The sequence below is a fragment of the Grammomys surdaster genome, unplaced genomic scaffold (assembly GCF_004785775.1).
Source record: "Grammomys surdaster isolate TR1022 unplaced genomic scaffold, NIH_TR_1.0 810, whole genome shotgun sequence".
Classification (NCBI taxonomy): Eukaryota; Metazoa; Chordata; class Mammalia; order Rodentia; family Muridae; genus Grammomys; species Grammomys surdaster.
The window spans coordinates 129,192-156,815 of record NW_021605229.1 but is presented as its reverse complement, the minus strand read 5'-3'; the positions used below and the strand labels follow the sequence as shown (position 1 = coordinate 156,815).

General features: G+C 40.5%; 1 protein-coding gene across 1 annotated transcript in view; it reads left to right on the top strand.

The window, feature by feature from the left end:
* Afdn (afadin, adherens junction formation factor) overlaps positions 1-27,624 on the top strand; it is a 129,464-nt gene that overhangs the window by 40,275 nt on the left and 61,565 nt on the right. The window contains exons 3-11 of the mRNA XM_028782632.1: positions 1,457-1,569; positions 3,154-3,317; positions 4,594-4,754; positions 12,348-12,505; positions 16,252-16,363; positions 17,600-17,767; positions 23,221-23,315; positions 23,959-24,221; positions 26,304-26,373. Coding sequence (XP_028638465.1) covers positions 1,457-1,569; positions 3,154-3,317; positions 4,594-4,754; positions 12,348-12,505; positions 16,252-16,363; positions 17,600-17,767; positions 23,221-23,315; positions 23,959-24,221; positions 26,304-26,373 — 1,304 coding nt within the window. The remainder of the gene's footprint in view (positions 1-1,456; positions 1,570-3,153; positions 3,318-4,593; positions 4,755-12,347; positions 12,506-16,251; positions 16,364-17,599; positions 17,768-23,220; positions 23,316-23,958; positions 24,222-26,303; positions 26,374-27,624) is intronic.

The window sequence follows — 27,624 nt, the reverse complement described above, 5'->3', positions numbered from 1 at the left end:
TTTCCTTTCGCTGCAAATCTCTGTTACTAGGTTTCAAAGAAAAGGAAGCTGCTGTTTGTGCCCTTTGGTTATTTGAATACCATCAATAAGTGATTTGGAATAATAAGAAAGATTGGTTACATGATTTTGAAAATTACATGGTTTTGATTTTTCCAGAAACCTCTCCACTTCCTTCATGTGCTCTTTATCTTCTTTCTCCTTGTTTTCTTTGTTTCACTTGTGGCTAGAAGCCAGGGTCTCTTGCATACTAGGCAAGCTGCCTACCACCCAGCTGTATCTGATATCTGTATTGCCCCAGTGATCTGTTAATGGCATATGTATCACTAGGCCAAAAGAATGCATAGACTTCCATTTATTATGTAGATTCAGATGTTGGTAAGTACTTTACAAAGGCTTGGTCAGGTCTTGAAAAAATAGTATATATAAATGAAAAGAAAGCTATTCTTTTCATTCTTGATCACAACTACTACTGATGAACATTGTGTCTCCTGAAGTTGGTGAACTTCTCTGACACAATCCACATGATACTAACAGGGTTTGCAGCAAACTGCTATAGACCAGGAGTCCACTTGGAGCCAGAGTTCTTTAGCGTCTGGTCGGTACTAAAGATAATTCTGCTCCAGTTGGACATACCAGATCTTATTTGTGGCCAGTTGTTGCTGAGTGTCTCTTATGTCTGCTTTGTTCTTGTGGGCTAAATCCCAGGCCCAACCTTTGCTTCAGTCTTTAGAGAAACTTTTACTTGATTGTCTGTCTGTCTGTCTGTCTGTCTGTCTCTCTGTCTCTCTGTCTCTCTCTCTCTCTCTCTCTCTCTCACACACACACACACACACACACACACACACACACACAATCATTATTGGGGGTAGGGAGCACGTGCCACTGTGTGCGTGCGTGCGTGCGTGCGTGCGTGCGTGCGTGCGTGCACAATTTCACTGAAAGGAAGGCTCAGTTATTTGAGACAAGTGATGCCCTGTTGTCTTTTCAAGATAAGGAAAATCTGATTAATAATTGATTGTATATACTGTTAACTTGATTTCATTTTCTAGTTGTATATGAGATAGATTGATATATAGAAACCTATATCTCTCTTGTTTTCTCAGATCTGAATGAAGGAAGTGTTCTTTCTTGGTCAGTGTCTGGCACTGGGTCTGTGGTGACAGACACACCCACTAGCAATAAAATGTCCATCTAATTAAGACCAGTTTAACATTCTTAACAATACATTCCATCTGGTCAGTGAACCAGCATGGTAGAACAGTAGCAACAAAGTGCTGAACTAATCATAACTGATTGAAAATGGTAACAATGCATTTCAGTCTCTTAGCAGGTGGTGGTCGAGGCACTTAAGTATTTTATTTATATAGAGTTAAATGTATGCCATATGGCCAGTATTGTGCTCATGCCAGGAAATGACCACGGCTTGTTCTTCTTTCCATTTCATGTTTTGAAGAAGAAAGAAGATTGGACATTGATGAGAAACCTCTAGTTGTACAGTTGAATTGGAACAAAGATGATCGGGAGGGTAGATTCGTCCTTAAGAACGAGAATGACGCCATTCCTGTCAAGGTGGGAGCAGTCCCCCAACTGCAGCCCAGGGCTGGGTCAGTGGAGTGGACAAGGCTCATCCTGTCCTAGGAGCTTCTTGTCTCTGCTTCTCTTCTGTAGTCTCTCACCTCCTGCTAGCGGAAAGCAGCCTGCTGGACCTCTTTCTTCCCTATCTCACCTGGCTACCCAGTCACCCTTCCTCACTTTTGCAAAGAAGAGTTGTAGATGGTGCTGAGACAGAGCTGACGATGAGCTTGTCATCTTCAGCTTTCTTCCAAATTATATAAAACCACAGTAGTTCCTATAGGAAATAAAGGGACAAAGGAAATGTTGGGGGCCTAGTTTTATCTGCAACTTCCTAAGGCACAGTTAAATCATTTTCATATTACATGTTCAAGATTAGGAATCAGAAAACTTCTTTGGACTCTTTGAATGCCATCATGAATGTGTCTGTGTTCCTTTCCTGGTGCTGTGATAAGATAGTCTGACAAAAACAACTTAAAGGAGAGTTTGTTTTGCCTCACACTTTGATGGGGAGGTCCCAGAGGCAGGAGACAGCTGATTTATTACATTGATGTTACTTGAAATGTAGTCCTGTGCTAAGTTGAGTGACATCATATGCAATATTTTGGTATTAACAAGTGGCAGCAAATACAGAGGCTGAAAATATCTTCTAAATTTTCCTCTTGTGAAAATGTTGCTATGGCATAGCAGTAAGGAGTTTCCTGTTGTCTTGTGTCCATGTTGCATGCTACCCTGTAAAGCTACATAGCTATGCTCTTGGCCTTTCTTGTCCCTGGATTCTGGTGGCTGGCTGCATTTGTGGCAAGTGTATGTAAAGTAGAAAGGGGCCATGGCTTTCCTATTCATGTTTATTCTCTATTTCAGCTGCTCCCTTGAGCTCACTTATAACAGAGGAAGGCTTCCCCTCCTCTATGCCATAAGTAGTCTTTTTCTTCTTTACTTATTAAGCTACTTAAAAACAATGTAGCTATCTGTATTAACAGGCCAACTTTGTAGGCTGAAATTCAAACTAAAATAAGCACCAATAAACAAGATCTGGAAAATAATCAGACATTTTTGTAAAAATAAGTACAACTGTGGTCCATGAAAACCAGCTTATAGCTATGGCTAACACTTTTGTAGTTTTAGAAAAACACCTGTTTATTCAGTAGACTCCTTGCCTCTATATCTTCATTGGATTCCCTTCTCTTAGTTACTTGATGCTAACGGTTTTTGACTTTTACTTAGTGAAAATCAGATTTTCTCGTTTGTACTCTTTTTTTTTTTCTTTTTTAAAAGTTGTACCCTATTTTCTATTCCGAATTTGGGTTTTTGTTTTCTTGTTAGTTTTAAATTGAAGTGAAATTTACATGTAGTGAAATATATCCATGTTGTATGTGAGTTCGTGGGGTGTGACAGATGTTAAGATGTTACTGTCAGCTTAGTCAAGGTGTGACGTGCATTCCCCTCCTGGGTCCCTCACTGTCTGAGTTTGCTTAGTTGTTTATCCATGGCTTGTGAGGCTGAGGCGGCAGCAGAGCCTGAGGAGCCTGCTGTGGTCCCTGGGTGTGGTCAATGTGGTGATAATACTGCTTTTCCCAGAAGACTCAGAGTAATGGACCCGAAAAGCAGGAGAAAGAAGGTGTTATTCAGAACTTCAAAAGAACTCTCTCAAAGAAAGAAAAGAAGGAAAAAAAGAAGAGAGAGAAGGAGGCATTGAGACAAGCCTCTGATAAGGAAGAAAGGCCTTCTCAAGGAGATGACAGGTAGGTCTTTCTGGAAGTATTTCTGTCATTCTGAGCTACAAACCAGGTGTGTCTAATACAGCAAACTTACCTCAGTTATTGGTAACTGGTGGCACAGTGACTGAGGCTGTCATGTCAGTCTTGCTGTGGAAACCTGAGGTCCTCCAGGGAACCTGGGGGGCCTTGTTTAAACATGGCACCCTACTCTATTAGCAGGTGCCCATTATCTCACAGGGAAGACTCTGCTCTCTCCAGGCAAACACTGGTTAACATTGTTTTTCCTGAACAGACCACTACTTTTAGATGTCTGCATGTCTTCAGCTAGTCCTTTGAAACTTACTTCTGTAGTTTTGGTCCCAGAGGCAATTGTGGTTCCATGTTTAGCACATACAAACTGGTCAGGACTAGGGACCAAAGCAGATTTTCCTTTTCAAATTCAGATGCACCTTGGGCATCCACGTTCTGTTGCAACAGCCTCATTGTGGATCGCCCCCCTAGGAGGTGATGCTTGTGAACAGCAGTAAGTGGGCTTATTTCATGTAGTTATCTGAGAGATGGGACACGTCCTAGGAAAGGAGACATTTCAGCTCACACTGTGTGCCTTGTTCTTTCCTTGGTTTACCTTTACATTATTTGCTATGGAAAATGAACTGTTTAGGATGAATTATATCATTTAGCTTGATAGCTTAAAGTATAACTTCTATGATTACATGTTTATATCATTAAAATTTATTCAGGTATTTATATTCAAAGCCCATGGCTTTGTACAGTTGATTGCTTTGCAGAAACTGTTGGAGCAGTATCCTTATGAAAGTTTAACTTCAGGAAAGCAAATGTTGGTGGATCTTTTAGGTGTTAAAAACTGTCATGCTATTTAATTTAGATTCTTTAAGATTTACTATAATTTTAAGTAAGGGTCTTCCTCTGTATGGCTTCTTGTATTTGGATGTTGTGCTGTAATATTGTTTGCTGCTGTAGCACAGTGCTACTAGAGACTGAACTGCACATTCCAGCTAGAAGTTGAAATGCGTGGTCCATGTGTTTTCTTTTTATTGCTTTGTTCATGAGCACAAGACAGTTGTGTTGTGTAAACCTAAAAGTTTAGATAGATTTCTTAGTCTGCGCATTTATATTTGAGAAAAACTATTTTTAATCTCATGGTAATTTGCACATGGTAACGAGTATACAGTAGGCCTGTTAGGGGACAGATGTAGATAGATGACATTTGGCATTGTGATATTTGTATTTCTAATAGGAAAAAAGTTTAAAATATGGCTGGTGATCTTTTTCCTTACAGTGAGAATTCCCGACTGGCTGCCGAGGTTTACAAAGACATGCCAGAAACCAGCTTCACTCGAACGATTTCTAATCCTGAGGTTGTTATGAAACGGAGGCGGCAGCAAAAACTGGAGAAGAGAATGCAAGAGTTCCGGAGCTCAGATGGGCGGCCCGACTCGGGTGCGTAGAGCTGTTTCTCTGAATAGTCACTGTAAAATGTATTCCATTACATTCTTTTATATATGTATTTCTTAAACTGAGAAAGTGGGGGAAGTCTTTTAATAGCAAATATGTCCGTGTGTGCCTTACATAGAATTCTTTTCACTTAAGAGTTAGCAGTAGTCAAATAGATTTGCCAGTGAGGTTCTTATCCCCCACTGTCTTCAACCCAGAAAATGTTAAATATACACAAAAGACAAAGATAACTACCACAATTTTGAAAATTATTAGCTCATATTCTTCTCTTTTTCACTATGCATTGCCCTCTCGGTCCCAAATTACTACTATTTTGAAGCTGATTGCAACTAGTTCATCTGTAAGCATTTTAGTGCATTTTCATGGAGGGCAAAGATTCATAGTAAACCTCCAGGACTGTTGTCACTTACAAAGCACCTGACAGCTGCTCCTTCAGCCATGTGCTTACTCATTGTTTAAACTTCGATAGCTTTTGATATTCTTTTCTTCACTCACACATGTGCGTGAACACACACAAGATCAAGATTGAGTCGTATATGTAAGGCTCTCATTCTGGAGTTCCCTTTAGTTTATTTCTTTTTTTGTTGGTTTATCTTTTAAAACGTAGATGTGTTGGTTGGCTTTTGTCAACTTGACACAAACCCGGAGATAATCTGGGAAGAGGGACTCTTAATAGAGAAATGACTCTGTAAGAATGGCCTGTTGGCTAGTCTGTTGGGTATTGTCTTGTTTAGTGATTGATGTGGGAGGGCCCCACTTGCTGTGGGGTGGTGTCACCCCCAGGCATAGTTCTGTGTTGTATAAGAAAGTAGGCCGAGCAAAACCATAAGAAGTAAGCCTGAAAGCAGAGTTCCTCCATAGTCTCTGGTTTTGCTTCCAGGTTCCTGCCTGACTTCCCTTTAGAGGTTGATTAACAACTGTTAAGCTGACATTGGTCTTCATTGCAGCAATAGGGACCCTAAGACATTAGGTTATTTGTCTTATACAATCTGGTGACATTCTTACTTTCTAATGTTCTTAATAAATAATAATAGTGTCAAAAATAAGATTTGTGTTCAAGTGTGGTGGCCCCTTCCTTTGATCCCAGCAGAGGCACATGGATCTCTGTGAGGTTGAGGCCAGCTTGGTCTACAAGACAAGTTCAAGAACAGCCAGGGCTATGTAGTAAGACTCCTCTCCTCTTTTGTTTTTTATTATTAGCAATATGATTCTGAAAAATTTTTAAGAGCTTTATGAAATTGTATGTTTGTGTATGTTTACTTTCAGAGACATGTCAGAGTTGTATTAACACATAGTCAATTCCTATTTATATGACAACATTCTGTATTGATTTATATTTAAGGTTTTTCTTATTGGCTATTTTATTTATATACGTTTCAGATGTTATCCACTTTCTCCCTCCTCCCCCCAAAGTACATTTAAAGGATGTTGGCTTCTGTTGTTGTAAAAGGCAATGCAAGCTGCACAGAGCACAGGGCTTTCCTGCTTTATTTCCTCTATAGTACCTGACAATTGCTTCATGTCTTTGTAAGAGGTAGATATCATAAAGAGGGCTGAAATAGTTAGCAGTACTGTTTGAACTATATTCAGTACTGTGTATTTTTAACTGTTTGATAAAACTTTGACTTACAACTAACTGGAAATTGTGTCCAGCAGAGAAAATACTTGTATAAATAAAGCAGGAATTTCTCATGAGGTAGTTTCACTTCTTAAAAAGTAATAGGATAACCATTTTGAGTTTCAGAAAGAAATAATTGTATTAGATTGTTAATTTCACCATACCCCTAAAAGTTTAGTCTAATGTCTGAATGTCATCTCACCTATATTTCTCTTACAAGATCACCTTCAGGTGCTTGGTACTTGGGCACTACAGTGCCATCTTTGGAGTACTAGGAAACTTGCTTACTTGACAGTGAAAAGATTCTGATGTCAGGATGTATAGAATTTCTTTCTTTTTTTTTTTTATTTTTATTTTTGTTTTGGTTTTGGTTTTTCGAGACAGGGTTTCTCTGTGTAGTCCTGGCTGTCCTGGAACTCACTCTGTAGACCAGGCTGGCCTCAAACTCAGAAATCCGCCTGCCTCTGCCTCCCAAGTGCTGGGATTAAAGGTGTGCACCACCACCACCCGGCATAGAATTTCTTTATAGACTTTTTAAAAAATAAAAACAAAAACAAAAACAAAAACAAAAAAACCAGTAGCTCATGTTGAGAAAATTCACTTTATTATAGACCTTTTCTCTTAAATCCAAGTCTGAGTGAAAGGATTTTACTACTTATCCAGGTTATTGTTGCAATAGTCATCTAATATGTACTCTGCTCTGTTTTGTCATTGATCTCATTTAAGGTGTAGGCTCCATGGACTATGTCCTACAGTGCTTCTGCCCATGACTGTATTGTGTACTTGATTGCCAGGTTTCATTACCCTGGAGCTGTGGTGAGAAGCAGGCCTCTTACTGCCTCAGCACTGTATACTTGATTCAGCCTTCAATGCTGTGCTGGTTTGAATAGGTGTAGGCTTCATAGCGTCATGTGTTTTAATGGTTGGCCATAGGGAGTGGCACTATTAGGAGGTATGGCTTCCTTGGAGGAAGTGTGTCACTGTGGAGGTGGGCTTTGAGATCTCCGATATATGCTTAAGCTCCTCTCAGCCTGTGGGTCAAGATGTAGAATAGAATTCTCAGCTCCTTCTCCAGCCCCATGTCGGGCTGCATGCTTCCATGCTTTCCACCATGATGGTAATGGACTTAAACGTCTGAACTGAAGGCCGGCCCCAGTCAAATGTTTTTCTTTATAATAGTTGCCTTGGTCATAGCATCTCTTCACAGCAATAAAACCCTAACTGAGACAGATGCCTTGAAACTCAGTCTTAATTGTATACTTTATAGGAATGTAGTGTTAATGATTGTAAAAGAAAAGGAAAAACCAAAAACTACAAGCCAGGTATGGGAGTGCATACCTATAAGCCTAGTACCATCATAGTTACTCTCACATTGCTGTGATAAAATACCTTGACAGAAGCAACTTAAGGGAACATGAATTTATTTTAACCTACAGTTCCGAGAGTATACAGTCTGTTATGGTGAGGAACACATGGCAGTCGTCAGGATAGTGTGAACAGGGACCTGACTGGTCCTATTGCATCTGCACTCGGGAAGCAAAGAATGAACAGAAAAGTTTGTGTGTGGGGGGAGCTCAATGCTCCGTCCAGCAAGCAGTTCCTTTCAGTGAGAGTCCCACTTTCCTAAAGGTTCAGCAACATTGCCTAGCAACACTGTTAGCCATCTGGTGACCAAAGTGTCCAAACACCTGAGACATTTCACACTCAAACCACAACAGAGGCTGAGGCAGTTTTAGGGCTAGGTCTTAAGGACTACATTCTAAGATCTGCTCAGAAACACACACACGCACACGCACACAGACATACACACACATACACACATGGGGGGGAGGGGTGAAGGAAGGGAGAGAGAAGAGGGGGAGAGAGAGAATGAATTGAGAATAATGAGGGCTTCTTGGTTCTATAACTATTCTGGCAAAGGATTTTGTTTAAGGATTCTGTACTCTGTCTTATTCTGTCATGTACCAAAATTTATGTATAGGAAAAAAAAAAAAAGGAGGTGCATACCTGTAAATCTCCAGCCCAAATAAGACAGGTCAAAGAAAACACAACTCAGTAATTACGAGTATATGCTGCACGCCTAGATTGGGCAGATTCACCACTTCACTACTCTATTCCCCAGCTATGAGACCCTTATAACTTGTGGGTTTTCCAGACCCTGTGTTTGTCCTTCCACCTCCTGCTTCTCTGTTGTCTTCCTTCTCCTTCGTCTTCCTCCTCTGTTGTCTTCTCTTTCTGTTGCTTATTTTGATCAATAAAATCCTGAACCTTTAGTTCTAGTGTTTCCTCTAGGCTATGTTGCCAAGTATTAAGCTTATCTCCCTGTTTCTCAGACTCACTTATAAACTTCCGGAATTCCTGTTCTAGCATCTCTTCCAGCTTCTATCTCCAACCTTCATTTTCATCTTTCTGTCTCTTATTCTGATCTATAATTTCCTGTGTCTTCAATTAGAGGAAACACTAAAACTTGTTTTCTTTGACCGGTCATATTTGGGTTGGAGATTTACTGCAACACATGCCTTGAATCCAAACACTTCGGAGGTAGAGACAGGCAGTTCTCTGAATTCGAGGCATCCTACTGAGAAACCTTGTCTTGAAAAAATAAGGAAGAATACAGGTAACAGAGGGAGTGCTCAGAAATACGCATGTGTGCTAACCACGTGCCTTGCCTGAAGATACTTCTGGACTATAGGAAGGCCATAGCATTGTCACGGAGTGAGCTTTGGAAAATGAAACCCTGGTTCTGCCTGAGGAAGAGTCAGATAAGAGCTCAGGAGTGTGGGAGTCATGAGGGAGACAGTGGCTGAGTGTCAGCGTTTAACTTGGTTGATAAAACATTCCTGCAGACAAAGTATTTTGTAGTGTGGGCTTGAATGCAGCATTGAGATATATTTTCAAGAAAATAGTAAGCTTATTGAATGTCAGACAGATGGCCTGTTCCCCCAGTATTTATTTCTCATAGTTATTGGCAGTACTTGATGGAAATTTTCTTTATGTTTTGTAATAAGCTGCCAAAGAGCTTTAAGGTTGGGACATAGCTACTTTTGTATAAGCCTTAGCCTCGGATTTGGAGAGATTGCCATGAAAGCAGAGTGTAGGATGCTTGTGAGGGAACTGTGCTAAAAACCAACATAGCCATGGAAGTACTACACTGCCCACATAAAGCATGACCTCTGACCTCCTGCCCCACACTGAAAGACTATAAAGAGAAAGCTGAAGAATACCGAGAGGTAGCATGAGGTTGGGATTGATGATAGACTGGCTTTTACTGGAGGTGAACTTGGGTAGATGATGACTGGCTGTAGAGCTAGCAGCAATGTCAGATGCAAAGGGAGGACGAGAGATAACCTGTGTGGTAGGGAGCTGTCATCCCCACCCACGTGTGGGAAAGTCACTGGGTAGAAAGTACAGCAGATCCAGCCGGCTAAAAGAAGTCAACGAGCATTGTGGTGTGTGCTCATTACTCTCAGACACAGGAGGCTGAGGTGGGAGGATTGCTAGTTTGAGGCCAGCCTAGCTATATAATTCAACCATATTTCAAAAATCAAAGCCTGATATTTGCTATGGACAGTTACTTTTTTTAGGAGGTTGCAAATTGTAAAGAAAATATAAAGATTCAAATACTTGAGCTAAGCTCACATAGTGTTGAGCACATGCTTCCTCTAGTGTATGTAAGTCCAAAAAATTGTTTCTAGAAGTTTTGCTAGCATAGTGACTCATGCCTATAATTCCAGCACTTGGAAGCCTGAGGCAGGAGGATTGCCACAAGTCTATCCTTGACCTTGGAGTTAGTTCTAGGCTAATCTGGGATACAAACTATGACCACATCTCAAAGCAAAACAAAACAAAAGAAGAATAAGCAAAGAAAAATCCCCAGTATAAGGAGGAGAAATATTAGAAAATCAATAGAACTTGCTTATTAAAGGAATGTTTGAAGTCAAACCATTTTTATATATTTATAATATCCAAGAAATTCTAGTAAACTAAATAATATCAGGAAAGTAGCAGTTTGCTAAGGAAGTCAACAATTCATTTATTAGGTTCAATATTTTGTCAGTTTAAAAACAAAGATATGTAGTGCATGTGTGCATGCATGCATGTGTGTGCAGCGGCCTGTGTGAAGCTGGGACATGAACTTGGGTGTTTTGAAACAGCCACAAGAGCTTTTAAGCACTGAGGCATCTCTCCTGCCCTATTTTTGTCTGTTATAATAAACCCCTGAGAAAAGTGTACCCTGATAGCTAGCCCACTATGGCTGTGTGCTAGTGCTGTGGTTGATTCTTTGAACAAGCTCGGGGACAGAGCATCCTAGAACCTGATGCAGCTGTCATATCCTTAGCTGGGTTTTGGAAGCTGATCAAGCATCACAGCTCACACAGGCTTTGCTCCTAGACTTGTAAAGCATTTAAAAACAACACTCAGATATATTCACTCTGATGTTTTCAAAGTATAGCTGATCCAAAAAGTGCCTGATATAGTTCAGTTTGTAGATCCCCCCTCCCCCAAACAGGGTTTCTCTGTATAGCCCTGACTGTCCTGGAACTCCCTCTGTAGACCAGGCTGGCCTGGAACTCAGAAATCCACCTGCCTCTGCCTCCCAAGTGCTGGGATTAAAGGCGTGCGCCACCACTGCCCGGCTTCAGTTAGTAGATTTTTAAAATGGCAATTTCCTTGCTCAATTTCTCTTGTTTTGCTGACTCTTATCTTCTTTGTAAGTTTTACTTATTTGATTTTGTGAATGCACATGTGAATGCAGGTACGTACATGCCTGAGAACGTGTGAAGGTCGGAAGTCATGGACTAGGTCATTAGATTTGCTTGCAGGTGCCCCTGCTACTGAGCCATTTCACCAGCCCATGGCACTGTTTTACGTCATTCTCCTCTTCTACAGCTTGAATTGATTTCCTTCCTTCCTTCGACTGCTTGCTTGTTTCCTCTGGAAATCATTTTTACAAGTACACCTTTGATGTCAAATATTTCGGTCATTTCATTGTCTTCAGATTTAGTAGTTGAGCAGTTCCTCTGTAGGCATTGCATTGCCCGCTTGTCTACACTGTCCTGTTTCTTTTCTGCAGTCTGCACATGCATTGGCTGGCTTCTTCTAGAACTCCTCCTCCTCCTCCTCCTCCTCCTCCTCCTCCTCCTCCTCCTCCTCCTTCTTTTTCTCTTTCTCCTCTGTGTTCTTCCTCTTTCTTTTCTCTCTCTTCTTCCCTTCTCTTCCTCCCTCCCTTCTTTCTTTCTTCTCTTTCCTTTCTTTGACAGGGTTTCACTATATAGTTCTGGCTATCCTGGAACTCACTTTGTAGCTTTGAACTCAGAGAGATCTACCTGCCTCTGCTGGAATGCTGGGATAAAGACTTGAGCCAGTATTCCTGCTTTGTTTCAGGGCTTCTTAACCATGAGTTGTAAGAGAAAATAGATTAAGAGAGTCAAGTTGATAATAGTGTGGACATATGTATATTTCCACTGAGAAGGGAACAAATCTAAATTGTCCTTCCTACCTCCAGGTCCTTTAAATGACTGTATACCTACATAAAGCAATTAATTTGTAGTGTCTAGGATTAGAATAGCCCCACAGTGGTGGCAAATGCCTCGTGGAAGTCTTAAGTACCTGAGGTTCTTCTGTTTCCTAGCTCATTTTTAAAACACTGGCTTGTTTAGTGAAACTGATCCTTGATGTATTTGGGCTCTGTTTGCTTCAGATGAAAGCTTCAAAAGTAGAACTGGAGGAAGCAGGTCTTGTGGTTACAGGGTTGAGGAAGTTGGGAACAGGGGAAGAGAAGTGCAGGACAGAAGAGTGTGGAGTCGCCTATCTCCCTGCTATAGAAGCCAGCCCCAGGTCCATACTAGATGTATGTGTACCACTGTAGTTGGTGCTTTCCTAGTGATCGTCAGTGTTAGCAGCCTCTGTCATTGACCTAAAATGAAGATGTACTCAAAGATGTAAAATTCTTTCTTCAGGTGGAACACTGAGGATATATGCAGACAGTTTAAAACCAAATATTCCATACAAGACAATCCTGCTGTCTACTACAGATCCTGCAGACTTTGCTGTAGCAGAGTCTTTGGAGAAATATGGTCTGGAAAAAGAGAATCCCAAGGACTACTGCATTGCCCGGGTATGTAGCTACAAATTGACTTCTCCCCAGGATTGTTCATGATAAGACTTGGCATTTAAAGGGAAGGAATTTTTTTTTTTTGTAAATTTTGGTTTGTGTTCACTCATATTCATGACCCTCCCTTTTCTTACATAACATAGAGGAATAGTAAACAAATGTAATAAAAACGAATTTGTGTTCTTAAAAGATAAATTGAACAAAATGTAGCCCAAAGTTATTCTACCAAAGTTAACCTCACCATTATAGTTTTGATAGACATTCTTCCAGTTTTTATTTTGTGCATATATTATATGAACCAAGAGGAGTATAACCAAGGTTATACATAGTCTCAGCAGTGCTGTACATTGGAGATTGAGAGAACCTGGTGGCTGTTCAGTCTAAGATGTGGGGATTGCATACACAGAGGGTCCGGTTGTGTAGTCCTGGTGTGAAGCTGAAGGTCTGACGGCTCCCCAGAGCCACTGCTGTGATCCTCTGTTGAAAGACTTGAAGAAGCTTGGGCGTGATGTCCAGGCAGGGGCGGCAGCGATGGAAGTGTAGGGCTTGCACATGCTGCTGCCTCCTGCTTCCTTCCTTTTGTCTTGTTTAAGCCCCCAGCATGTTGGTGCTGCATCCAGAGCTGGTCTCCCCACCTCAGTTACGAGGCCAGCCAACACTGAACACAGTTAAAGACACACTCAGTGCTCCTAGTTGACATTCACGATCAGCCAGCATAGGTAACAGAATTGTCTTTATACTGAAGTCCTCTTTCATGATCACCTGCAGCTTCTCAGAGGTATTCTCTGCATGTGACACTAGGAGTAGAGTGATTGTTTGTATCCTGAAATTGATTTCTAGCAGTAAGTAAAACATTAGATTTTCTATTTAGCCATAAACCAATTAGAAATTCTTAGCCTCTGTGTCAGTTATAATTGTATACTTATTTACTTTAGCACGTGTCCAGTTATAACTAACAGTAGTTTGTTCTTTGCTTTGGAAGGAAGGGTTTGTTTTGGCTCAGTGATTTGAGGGTTTGGTCTATTGTGGTAGGAATCCATGGCAGCTGAACTGTGAGGCAGCTGGTCACATTTTATCCATGTCAGGAAGCAGAGAGAAATGAATCGTAATAGATTTTAAAAGAAAGATAGCTGGTGGTTTATTACAGCAAGTAATTAAAAACCATTTCATCTATTTGTGGGTGTGGGTAACATGGTGCCTTTGTCTATCGCTCTCCACTTTTATTTTTTGAGCAGGCTGTCTCTAAACTGAACCTGAAGCTCACTGACTTGGCTGCCCTCTGGGTTTCAGGACCTTGTTTCCTCTCCTCTAGCACTGAGTTTATAGACATGTGCTGTCATGCCTGTTGGTTTAAGTGTTTGTTGTTGTTAATATTTTTATTCTTTGGTCATTTCATAGTGCATACAATGTACTTTGATCGTATTCACTTCCCTGTCCCTACTCTTCTAACTCCTCCTCCAGCTTTCCCCCTGTCCTTGTTCAGCTTTATGTTCATTCTTTTATTTTTCTTTTTTAATAACTCACTGAGTTCAGTTCAGTTCAGTTCAGCTTAAAATATATTTATTCATGGGTGTGGAGCCATCAACTAAGCATGGTCAGTCTACCAAGGACCACTCTCGCTCCTGCAGAAGAAGCTTTGTGTAGCTCCTTTAGCTTCGGGGTGGGCTTGGGAGCCATTCTCTGCTCTATGATGGGATGTTGACTGGCTGATCTTATCTGGTCTTGTGCAGGCAACAGCAGCTCCTGCTGAGTTTATGAATGCTGTGGTTCTGTGCTGTTCCCAAGACACTGCTTTAACTCTCGGGTACCTTTACCCACGGAGCCATTTTGCTGGCCCATTCTTGTTAATTTTATTTTTATTTTAGCTTCTATATAAATCAGGATGTTCATTTTAAGTTAATGTTGCTATCTTTTTCATTATTGAGATACCTAGTTGACCCAGCAGTGTTTTGAAAGGCTTTGTTGTCTCTCCCTCTGAGTGCTCTGTTCAGTCACCTTCATTTGTGTGAGTCAGTTTGTATAGTCTGTTGTACTTTGTTGATCTCTGTATCTTTCTTGCCTACACTTTAAATGTATATCTTTCCTGAAACGTGGCATTGCTAAATTGTATGACAAGGAGAGGTTTTTAATATAAGTCAGATATTAATATTCCATGGAACTACATGGTTTGGTTTCTGATAATGAACATTGTAGCATCTTCATCTTTTTAAACTAAGTGATTTGTTTTTACTATCAAAATTAGAAAGTGAAGTAACCATTTCTCAGGGACCTCCAATTACAGAGGTAGACATTGGGCTTCACTGATGGTCCTTTTGAGCTTGTGTGATGCCTCTGGAGGAACTGTGGTACTTCGGCCTTTTGCTCAGTCTGAGCAGCTTTCTTGAGCAAGCTGAGGCAGCCTAGTTAATGATTTTACCTGAATTAGAGTTGCATTATATTCCCAGCTTGCCATAGTAAACTATAGCTGATTCATAGCCTTCTTTCACTTTATTTATTCACATAATTCTTTGTTGAGCATTTAAGTTTTTCCTTTTTGTTAACTCTTCTGCCAGAATACAAAGTTAAGAGCTGCCCCTAAAAGAGATTATAATAAAAAAGACCAAAAGGTCAAGAAGAAGAGAGACAGTTGTCTTCAAACTAGAGAGTGCTCTGTGATGTACGTTGCGGGTGGCCTGGACTGTGGGCTCTTAGTGCACCCATGTGCCTGTGGCCTAAAGTGAATGGCTTTTACAAAGAGAGGCTGAGTAGATAAGTGAAGGTCAGGTCTGGAAGACGTAGGATATAAAATAAAGTGTGCTAATGAAAACCAATAAGTTTAGCATGGAGATGTTGTTATTCATTTTCTTTTTAGGCTAATTTGAAGCCTTGTACAAAGGAACAATAGGTTTCTACAGAATTGTTTAATCTGTTTTGTGTTTAAGCATGATGGAAGGTTTGCATGTTAAAGTCTGTTGCAGTCAGACCTTTTAATTAAGATGTTGACACTGTGGCTTGGCTTCTCATGTTTGTTTGCACTGAATCAGAGGGTGTAAACCCCAAGTGTCTGTAGAGGCATCAGCCACATTCCTCGCCCATTGGAGTCTTGAGTGAATAAGAAGTTGGCCTCAGTAGACATGCATAAGAAACAGAAACAGCATTGTTACGAGTACAGTGAGCACGAGATTATCAAACATTTGCCTGAAAACAGTTATGTAATATACCTAAACAGTATATTTAAAATGACACCATATGGTTGTCTACAGTAAAAACTGTTTTGAGTTGTAGTTTAAGATTTTGGATTATACGAATTTACTTCATAAATATTTGCTTGAATGTGAAAGATGGGATAGGGACTGCGGAGGACTGTAGTAGAGGAGTTATCTTTCTTTAAGGAATTACTTGAAGGCTAACTATGTGGTTTTTCATGTGAAAGTTTGTAATAAATGCAAATACTTAGCACAATTTTTCTTAAGACCTAGGTGAATAGTTGCCAAATTGGCTATCCTTTATTAGTCTTTTTTTTTTCAGTGACCAGTAGAAATTGTTTATAGTGCTTGATGGGATCTATCTATCTATCTATCTATCTATCTATCTATCTATCTATGTATGCTTGTTCAGAACAGCACTTTGACGGTAGGTATGTACAGGAGTACACCAGTATTCAGGAGGCCAGTCTGGTCTGTAGACTGAGAGCACAGGTGGCAGGACTTCCCCGAGCACTTGCTGATCTGCTTTTGAGGTATATTCACTGTAAATTATGTTCTCCTTAGGTTATGCTTCCTCCTGGAGCCCAGCATTCTGATGAGAGAGGTGCTAAGGAAATAATTCTTGATGACGATGAATGTCCTTTACAGATCTTCAGGGAGTGGCCAAGTGATAAAGGTATAGAGAGTACACTTTGTTAGTCCACCAGCCAGATTCTCCTACCTCTTCTTCATCCGGTGATATGGAAAATGTGTGTGTGAATATGGGTTGGTGATGGATTTTGGCTCTAGTTTCCAGTCTTTTCATAGACTTGCTGAATAACTCCCCGGTGGTACCTTGGCCTGCAGGTGCAGTCTCAGCTCATTGAAGTATCTTTTGCAGATGACATGGCAGCTGAGATGCCAGACTACTGGTTGTAGTTAAAGATGACCTGCAAAACTGTGTCCATACTGAGCACAAGGGCTACGTGGTGTTTGAGCAAGTTTGTTAGGACCTGGACAGTAACCTGTACCCCTGAGCACTGTCTAGTAACATAGTTACTTCAGATACAGGCTGAGCAATCTGAATTCAGAACTGAGAACGCAGAAGTATTTGAGATACTCTGGAGGTGGATCCAAGTCTAAGCATGACCCGTTCTTATGTTAACACACACCTTACACACAGCCTGCATATAATTCGGCACATGATTCTTAATGTGTTGATGTTGTACGTGTACCCTGTCATGAGGTTTGGTTTTGGAAAACAGCAATTCCAAATTCAGGTGTTGGATTTAGGGATGCTCAACTTGTAATGTATGCACATTTGTCACTGTGCAGATACTTTCCTCTACTTCATTAAGATTGATATAGTCGACTTTCTAGGTGAGTGCCTTTACGTTAATGAAGACACAACAGTCCTTCCTTAGCATATGAATATTGCATGTAGATGGATAGTTTAAAATACAACCCCCCTAAAACAAAAACCCCAAGAATAGGTGCAGTTCTAGCTTTATTATACATTCTACAGTATTCTAAACAGTTAAAGCAGTTTATTTTGAAAATTGTTTTGAATTTTGAGTTAATTCATTTGAATTAAATAGAAATCAGGTCAGCTGAGCTGTTTGTATGTGTGTATTTGTGTGTGATTGTTTACTGATAAGGCTGCTACAAGTGCAAGTTTATTTATAAAGTAATGTGCCATTTACTAGTATATGTTGTCCTTGCTATCTTGCTTATTTGGAGTTTTTCAGAGCACACAGACTAGACTAGTTCATCCTTCACTGAGTAAGATATCAGTTGTGTGAGCTTTGCCCTGTTACTCCTTTGCAGATGTTATTAAAATATGTCTTCTTGGTTTTGTTTGGGCCAGTGGTTGTCAGTCAGTGATCATCCCCCTGGCTTGCTTGGCTGATAATTGCCATTGTCACTGTTCCAGGGATTTTAGTCTTCCAGTTGAAGAGGAGACCACCGGACTACATCCCAAAGAAAATGAAGAAACATGTTGAAGGGAAGCCATTGAAGGGGAAAGATAGAGCTGACAGCTCTGGCTACGGCTCTGCTCTTCCTCCTGAGAAGCTGCCCTACTTAGTAGAGCTAAGCCCAGGTGAGAAAGCTGAGTAGAGTAGGAAACATGTTTTTACTACAAATGTTTCTACTTTCTAATGTATTTGTGTCCGTTTACGTAAGAAATCAAACATTCATAAAATGGCATTTATTTTTCAAAAAGCTAAAAAAATACACTTAAGGCCATAGAATTCATTAATTTATGAACAAAAATTAAGTTCATGTGGACAAAAATAAATATACCACAAGCTTTAAAGTAATAAGTAGTATTTAAAGTTTTTAAATAATCGGTTCCTTTTAAGAAAACTTTTCCAAAGTAACTTTAGTTAATGTACTAGGAACAAATTGAAATGTACTCTTCCTGGAGTCAACCTCTGTATATGTATGTGAGAGAGAAAGGGAGGGGTTATATTAATTGTTATGACATATGTACAGTGTTTATTAGATTTAACTATGTCTTTGAAACCTATCACAGTAACTACTAGGCTGTTTTAAAATAGCATAAGTTTATTTCCATATTATTCTTCTAATTATACCACAGAATTCTTGCAAGCTGAAGCTGTCGTCATAAGTCAGTCACTAGGTAGACAAATACACTGACATTGTGTAAGTATGTTACAGATACACACATCCCCATGTATTAGCATGAATGTGCTCTATGTGACATGTTTATTAGTCAGCCGAAATTACATCATTTCCAGTTTAGTTAAAATGGCATTATGTAGCCTGTATTTTTAAATATTATGAAGATACTTCATCTACTTTTCTTCTAGTTAGGAAATGAAAAGTCAGTAATTACAGATAAATAGCATTAAGAAGAATATATTACATAAATAATATAGTTCCTTGGGCAGGTTTTCTTCTCTCCTTCAGATGTGGTGCTCATTTTTATTTCTAAGGTTGCTTCAGTTTCTCCCTGCTGGCTATTATAATTAACTAGAGATTAGCTATGTCCTTTGTGATTGAACAGTCTTAGGAGACAGCCGAGTTACACTGATGCAGAGCAGAACAGTCATGTTTGAGAGCCACTCTAGTTTATGGCCAAGGTGGTGTGGTTCCTAGGGTAGTAGTTTCATATATATTATATTTGAGGACTTGAGTTTACTGTTAGTCAGAGACATCCTGTGTTCCTGTCTGTGATGTAAGGACATGGTGCTTGTTTACCTGAAGGAAGGAGGAGAAACGGTGAAAATGCCATTGAGTTTTAACTGATGAGTCTGTCCACTGAAATGTTGCAGTGGTTGTAGAAGTTACGTGTGGTAGTTGAGGAGTCTCAGTTGTTAGCAGTTGACAGTGATCTTTAAATGTGCAGTAGAAAATAGACTTTGGTAGACAGCAGAGAGGCTACATCACACAGCGTTCTGGGCTTCAGACATAGAGTGGTAACAGCATAGACTGACCCAAACCTCCTATCTAATGACTGCTTCCATGGTTTTTACTTGTCTCTCAGATAACCACATGCATTTAATATTGTTTTGTTTCTAAAGGATGATAGGCCCTGGATAAAGATAAGTTCTGTTTTTTTTTTTTAAATAACACTCTTTTTAAAAAATATTTTATGTATGTGAGTACACTGTTGCTGTCTTCAGACACCGGAAGACAGAATTAAATCTTGTTACAGATGGTTGTGAGTCACCATGTGGTTGCTGGGAATTGAACTCAGGACCTTTGGAAGAGCAGTCAGTGCTCTTAACCACTGAGCCATCTCTCCAGCCCTAAAGAGCAGTTCTGTACTACTTTTCATCAAATACTGGCAACAACACAATTGCATATTCACTAGTGCCTTCCTTAGCACTCTCTAACCTTTGGGCGACATTTATTGAGCTCCCTATGTAGACAGATCAATGGATGTGAAGATGACTAAGACTGTCCCTGATGCCAGGTAATGAACTCAGTTCAATTTCAGCGCCTCTCCAGATCCTCACTTCCTTCCAAGCTTGTAAGGACTGCCTTCATTTCCAAGATGAGGAAACACTGCTTTTGTTCTAAAGGTGTTGGTTTTGCTGGCAGGCCTGAGTGCTAAAATAAGGTCTTTGTTGCCTCGGAGCTGTGTCATGATAGCAGAGTAAATACTTTCCATTATGAGAAATGTTCATGTATATTGATAGGTTGTGAGTGGATAAGGACTATATTTGCATTAGACACATTGTCAGTCAAGTGTGTGGCCTCTGTGGAAGACTGCGAGGTACTGGCAGGAGTTTTCTGAGTGTTTACAGGATTACAGAAGAGTGGAAGCCAGGGTGCTGATTTTCTTGTGTGTTGGATTTGAATGTGCTCTTTAAATGGAGGGAACTAGCTAGTAGGGTGGTAACCTATCAGGTTAACTCATTGTTAACACAAGCTGTCCCGCTGCGTGGTGCCTCACCTGTTAACCTGCTGTTTTCCTTAACAGTCTGCACTGGTTTCTAAAACACTGACTGGGTCTACTGTAGTCTTTTCCCCACGGCTCTGAATGCTGGTGGGTACAATGTGCCAGTTCTTCCTTTGAAGCATCTCACTGAAGCTCACCCTTTGCATCTCTTCTCCTCCTTCCCTCTCCCACCTGTTTTGCATGGTCTCTGTCCTGCTGATGCTGCCTTCACCTGGGTCCTGGCATGTCTCTTAATCCCAGGGAGAAGGAATCACTTTGCCTACTACAGCTATCACACTTACGAAGGTAATGCTATGCTTAATACTACTTTTGTAATTGGGGCACTAACAGGACCTCCTAGGTGAACAATGTTGACTAAGCAGATACTGTATGTGTAAGAAGTATAACATGCTGGCTTTCTATTCATGTCTATTTAGTGTCCATGTCCAGAACCCAGATAATTTATTGGAAGGCCCCTTTTAATTGCTTGTCTTTTCCAAGTTCCCTCTGGGAAGTGAATGCAGAGGATTGAATGAAGACTTGTAGCATGCAAACAAAGGGCCATTAAGTGCTCTTGGGCTGTATTATGGCCTGTGTCCCTTTCATACTTCCAGAACAAGCTAAGCATTCCTCATCCCAAAATTTGAAATGTTTTAAGTGCTGATGTGAAGCCAGAAGGGAAAGTGGCTTGTGTAATGGATGTAGTTATCACCCAGGCACCTGAAATATGTTGGGTCAAGTTTCCTGTGAGGCTGTGTGATTAGCTATACATTAGATGGTCATAGGGTTTATATTAAACATAGATTCCACCCCACATATGTAGTATATTAAATATATGTGAATATGTCACAATCTGAGGAAAAATTGCATTTTGAAACTTAGCTAGGGCTTTGTGTCTGCCATGAGTCTGATTATGGCTGGCCTATAGTGCTTCAGATATCCTCATTTCCACTGGAGAGGCACTCAGGTGCTGTGGACAGTTGGCTATAGAGTGCTCCCTGGAGGTAGGGGACAGTTGGAATGGAGGTTGAAGGGACGTCCATAACACTCCTGCTTGTGACCATGAGCTTCCTTCCAGTCCAGAGCTGGAGGTGGGCGGCCATGGGGAGAGAGGTCAGAGGCACCAAGCTCTTCCAGGCCTTCTTACTTGCCAGCACCCCCTGTGCTTGGACTAGGTGCCCTGTCACCCACTGGTCCTGGAGTCATTAGCTTCTCTGTACTCTATACAAGGTTGTCTCTGGCTTTCTGCTGAGGTGAAGTAGGAAGAAAGGAGAGACTGGGAATGAAGTCCTGTCTGTTGGTGTCACAATGTGTGGTGTCCCTTCGTTAGCTGCAGAAGAACAGTAATGTAGATACTGCTCCTAATAGACATGTCTTCCATGTTCTAACTCACATGACTTAACTCACATGGTTACTTATTTTGATCCTTTGTAACTTATTTGTGTAGTTTGTGTGACTGTATTGCATTATGCTTTCTCTGTTAATATAACTGCTCTAGAACATTAATTATTAAAGAAGGCCAGTGTGGCCTAGCTACCAAGGAGCTTGCAGCTTATGGGGGCCTATTCAGTGAGAATCTTTATAGTATAGAGTTCCTGTGCTCTGAATGTAGGAAAGGCACAGTTTGTGACCTGCCTGTGACAGTCGAGGAAACACAACAGTAAACCTCCCAGGATGGGAGGAATCTATGTCCAGGAAAAGGCCACAAGCCTTGGTTTTGTTTTTGAGGCAGAGTCTTAATGTGTTGTTGGCTTTAAATTTCTTTTCCTTCAAACTCAGCCTCCAAAGTGCTGAAATTAATTGTGCACCACAATATTTAGCTTCTGTGATTTTGATGTCTCATTGAAATCCAGAGTTTATGAGAACAGTTAGAGACGAAAATATTCCAACCTTAAAAGAAACAACACAGACAGTCCATTTTGGGAGGTCCATACAAGGCATATGTCTCTGACATACCCTGGTCTCCTCTTACCTTCACCCAGTTGCTACAGATCTTGATAATTCAGAAATAGAACGTTTTATCAGTGGAATGCTATTTTGTGTACTCTAAAGTTAGATCTAGATAACTAGATATTCATGACATCCTTCGTTTTTAAGATTTCAGACTACATCGCAGCTGCGAGACTTAGCAGCCTTTGTGTACACACCAGAGCCCTCTAAACCTCTGAACCGTTCATAGCTAACTAACATTTGATTCCAATGACTTAAGATCTGCATAAGTGACTGAAAGTTACTTGGGCAATCATGAAACAGACTGGGGAGACTTACTTTCTAAAGGAAACCTTTGCAACGTAACACTGAATGTTGGGCTGTGGTAGAAGCCTGGTGCATACTAACTGCTGTGAGGGACACATGTTCTGTGAGGTCATATGTTAACTCTGAAAACAGAGGTCTTCTACCTCCTCTCCTCCAGCCCCTTCCCTATCACAGAGCGTTTATGGCAATTTCAATACACATTTTCTTTAAAGAACACAAAGTTGGATGGGTACAAAAGCTGGGTAGATCTGGGGGAGTTGGGGTATGGTGTGAACATCATCAAAACATGTATGAAATTCTAAAAAAAACTAATTAAAAATAAAAAGCAAAAAATTATTTTCTGTCTTTGACTCTAGTTCTTCTCAAGGGAGTTAAACATTTCATTAGTATTTATTATCAGTGGTAGACATTGGAATCACATGAGACTTACTCTTAGGACTGTGGTTCAGGAGATCTGGGTGAGCTGCAGGGTTGCTCAGTTAAAAACCCCATTTCCCCCTCCCCCCCCCAGCTCTGCTGTGCTGTGAAGTGTAAGGGTGCATGGTATGTCTGCCCTACAAAGGCACTGCATTGAAGTAATGGCTTATGTGGTCTTCCTCTGTGTTCTCGGTACAGTTCCATCCTCAGAGTCAGTAAGGGAGTATTGAGGGAACAGGCAGGAAAACTCGTAATTAGAGAGTGTTGGAATCAGTGACAGAATACATTCCATTCGAGCAGAGGCTGCTTGGCTTCTGTATCTGGTTAAGTTTTATTGGAAAATCAACTCCTTGGAAAGAAATCCTGAGAAGTAAAAGTGTGCTATCCTTAATAAGAAAACTTGTTTGTTTTAAGCATAAGAACATCAGACATGACAAACAGAACTCTGTGCCTTCTCTTTTCTCACACAGATGGCTCTGACTCCAGAGACAAGCCAAAGTTATACCGCCTTCAGTTAAGTGTGACTGAAGTTGGGACAGAGAAGTTCGATGACAATTCTATCCAGGTACTTGATCATGTCTGCTGTCCAAGCCTTTACGGTAGTTCTTCCTATCAGTAATTAGTAAGCACTTATCAAGGAACCAGCTGCAAGGCAATGAATGAAGGTGACAGACAGACCTTGGATTTGAATATGCCACTTACCCTCTCTGGCTCACTTTTCTCTGGTTTAGTGTGGAGAGAACATGGCTTGTCTGTATCCAAAATGCACACATGGAAACATGGACTGGTTGTAACATTCTTCTCTGAGTGTTTACTTCTGATTAGAAAGTGAAGGTGCTGATAACAGTTTATAGGTCTGTTTCAGGATGGTGTTAATAAAATGGGACTGTTGCTAGCAGAGTGTGTGTGTGTGTTCATGGTTCATGTGTGTGTTCTGGGGTTGGAAGTCAGGACCTCATACAAATTGCCAAGGACCATAACTACTGATTAGGCCGTCATATGATTAGTAAAACTGAGTTACAATCTGCCTGACAACAGGTTTTAGATGTTAACAGCATCCAGCTTTCCTGACATGGTTTTACACTATTAGAGAGGAACCCACTTAAGAAAACAGAGAATTGAGGGCTTCTTAGACTGCATTCATTCATCACAACAGAACTCTGCACACTGTGTGCTTCATGATGGAACTCTTCTTCTTCTCGTCTCAGCTCTTTGGCCCTGGAATTCAGCCCCATCACTGTGATCTCACCAACATGGATGGAGTGGTCACTGTGACCCCCAGAAGTATGGATGCAGAGACCTACGTGGATGGTCAGCGCATCTCAGAGACCACAATGCTGCAGAGTGGCATGAGACTGCAGTTTGGCACCTCGCATGTGTTTAAGTTTGTGGACCCCATCCAGGACCACGTTCTTTCCAAGAGATCTGTGGATGGAGGCCTGATGGTCAAGGGCCCAAGACATAAACCTGGGTGAATGTGATAGATCAGCTTAAGGATTTTAGAATGTTTTGGCTATAAAGTAATTTCAATTAGATGAAAATATCTTTATTTACAGTTTATTACATTATTTTCTAAATTTCTGTATGTACGTGTGTGTCTGTTCTTTTTCTGGAGTTGAGAGGACATCTCACAGGAGTAGGTTCTCCTACTTGTGGGTCCTGTGGCTCAAACTCAGGTTGTCAGGCTGCCATTTTCCCCATCCTTAAATTTTCAGTTTTAAAAAATCAAAGTGAAGCAGGATCTGGAGATAAGGTTTAGTGCTTAAAAACAGTTGCTGATCTTACAGAGGATCCTAGATTGGTTCCCAGCACCTGAATCAGGAAGTTCATAACTGTCTGTTAGGCCAGTTCTAAGGGTCCTGATGTGGGCATTGTACATACACACAAGTTGCACATATATACATGCAGGCTAAGTACTCACCCATTTAAAATAATTTTTTTAAAAAGATCAAAGTGCATTTTTATGAAATGGGAGTTTGTCACAAATTTGGATTGATTTTTTTTTTTTTTGATTTTTCTGACTTTATCTTGAAATTGGTTTTAAAGTTACTTGTAAAGTTAATCTGCTTTTTTTTTTTTTTTGGTGGACTATCACCCTGTATAACTAATAGTATTTAAAAATCTTTTCCTTGATATAGTTTCAGTCCTTCATATTTTTCTCCCTGAGAACCATGGTAATAATGCAAGGGGGAGTCTGTTTAGTAATTTAGAGCATTTTAGCTCCACCTAGTGTTTTCCTGAGGTCTTGCAGTTTGGGCTACTAATGAGCTTTCTTCTGGAGAAGAGTGACTTTTCCATTAGTGATAATTTTGAAAACATACACTTTTTAGCTATTTTATAGGTTAGTAAAGTATCTTTTGGAAAGATAGGTGCTATAGCTCCTCATGATATTTAAAACAAACTTCTAAGTCCACAGAAGTGTAAATTTCTCCCAAAGAGTATAAAAATAAACCAAACCAACCTATATACCTATGTTGGTGGATTCTGTATGGCCCTGAACCGAAACTCAACTGTGTAGTCCAGGCTGACCTCAGATTCACAGAGGTCCACTCACTTCATGGACCACTGGTCACCTTCACAGATAGGACACTTTGACCAGCTTCTCACCTCGAGTTGTTTGTTTGCTTATTTATTTATTTTTATTTTTTTTGTAATGTATGTACTTGCGTGTGTGTACCACATGTAGGGAGGAATCCAGCTCAAATCCAGAGTGACTTTATACTGGCTGAGATGCCATCATGTTACAACCTTTGGCTATAAGAATCATACCTTTCTTAGGATTCAGAATACAATAATAACATACAGGTGCATGATGGATAATCAATAGATAGGTAAATAATTCACAAATCAGTGTATTATCACACAGCCCTCAGAACCCCAAAGTTACTTCCTTGTTTCAGCTTCTAGATGAAGCTTTGAAGTTAAGCCATGTCGTTCTTAAATGTTAGAACAATTCAGAAACAGCCATATCCTTGCTCCTGATGGCTTACAGACATCATGGGCTTCTTCTCCTCTTAGATTGGGACCAGGGTATTGTATTTACTCTTTTAGTGCCAAAGAATGTCGTTTGCTTGCCTCATCCTTGTTCCTATTGAAAATGTGATTTTTGTTTGTATTATTTAAATTTTATTATTTTATGTGTATAAGTGTTTTGCCTACGTACATGTACAGCATTCCTGTGCTTGATGCCCACAGAAGCCAGAAGTATTAGACCTTTTGAATCTAGAGTTACAGATGGTTGTGATCAACCACATGGGTGCTGGGAACCAGACTCAGCAGGTGCTCTTAACCTTGGAGCCATCTCTCTAGTCTCAGTGTTTTGATTTTGTTGTTCACATGTAGTTTTAAAAGTAGGACCATGAGAGTTTTTTGATGTACCTCGTAATAAGAAAAGTTCACATACTTACTGTTACTTTTTAAAAGTCTATGTACCAAAGTAAATGAATTTATTAATGATATTTGAATATTGCATTACTCATCTGTTCTTACTGTGTTAAGAATACTACCTTGTCAGTTGAAATTTAATTTTTATGTTTCTTTTTCATCTCAATAGAGCCGTTCAAGAGACAACCTTTGATTTGGGAGGAGATATCCACAGTGGGACAGCATTGCCGGCAAGCAGGGTAGGTATTTACAGACCCGTGACCTGATCATCCTGTGGGCTGGATGTTCTAGGACACCCAAGAACAGAGGCTCTTTTATAAAGACAACTTCACAGTGGCCTCTCTCTGCTGCATCCCACTCTGTTGTGTCTGTTCACACAGTGATGTATAAATGAAAGGTACTGTTCCTTTTGTCCTGTTGTTAGAACCTAGTACTTTCTCTTCCAATTGGAGTGTGTGTGTTGCCTGTGCTCTGTATGTAACTGATCTCTGTGGCCAGATCATGCTGAGGGTAATGGACTTTGCTCCTTTATTCCCTTGATACAAGTCCTAGACCTCCACTGGGACTCACTCCGCCAGTCATTCTTTACTCTTACATAGCCAAGTCATCTCTCTCTTCATTGTGGTGATCTCTTCCTGGAGTTTAGTCACTATAAAACTTGTTGAGCTAAAACAGCAGTCCCTTCGTTTACTGACAAATTGGCTTGAGTTTACTAGGGCAGTTGGTTTACTGGTCTTGTTACTGGTCTCTCATGTGAGTGTAGTGAACTAGCCGGTGAATCAGAGAACGCACTGTGGTACTTCCCACTCTGCCTCTCTGTAGTTGAGTGGTGCTCTGTAGGACCTTGAATTCACAGATGTTTTCATGGGTTAGGCTCAGGGCTCAATTAGCACCATTTTCTCTGCCTTTTATTGATGGAAACAAGTCAGAACCAGATTTAAAGGGAAGAGGTCTCCTTGGGCTGTGTTCTTATTTTGTTTTTGTTTGTTTGTTTGTTTTGAGACCATAATGCAACCAAGTCTGTAACATTCTCATCAGTGTCAAAAAGACAGGCTCTCTTGATTTAGTGTATTGTATTCCTCCTGTTGCTGACCCCATTCTGCTACTCCGGTTCTCAGCATAATTTCTTGAAGACATGGTCTGAGGTGGCTGGCTGTTCACCGTATGTTTAGGTTTGTGACATCTACCAGACTCCTTTGTTTTCTCTGTTCTTGTTATAAAAGTAAAAAAATAACCACTACCTGATACATACCTTTCTACTTTCAGGGTAACTGTCTTTATCTCTGAATCATGGCTTGGTGGCTCTTTCTAGGTGGATTTTTGGTACTCCTTTCTCAGATATACTTAATTTCTGAAAATTGAAGAGCTAAGCTGTCAGTTCTAGAGCTCTGTCTCTTGTATTTATGCATGGTCCCTGGGAGACCTTGCCATGTTGCCTAAGATTACACCAGGATCCTCACTGTCTGCCTTTGATGCTGGTCTCTCCTAAG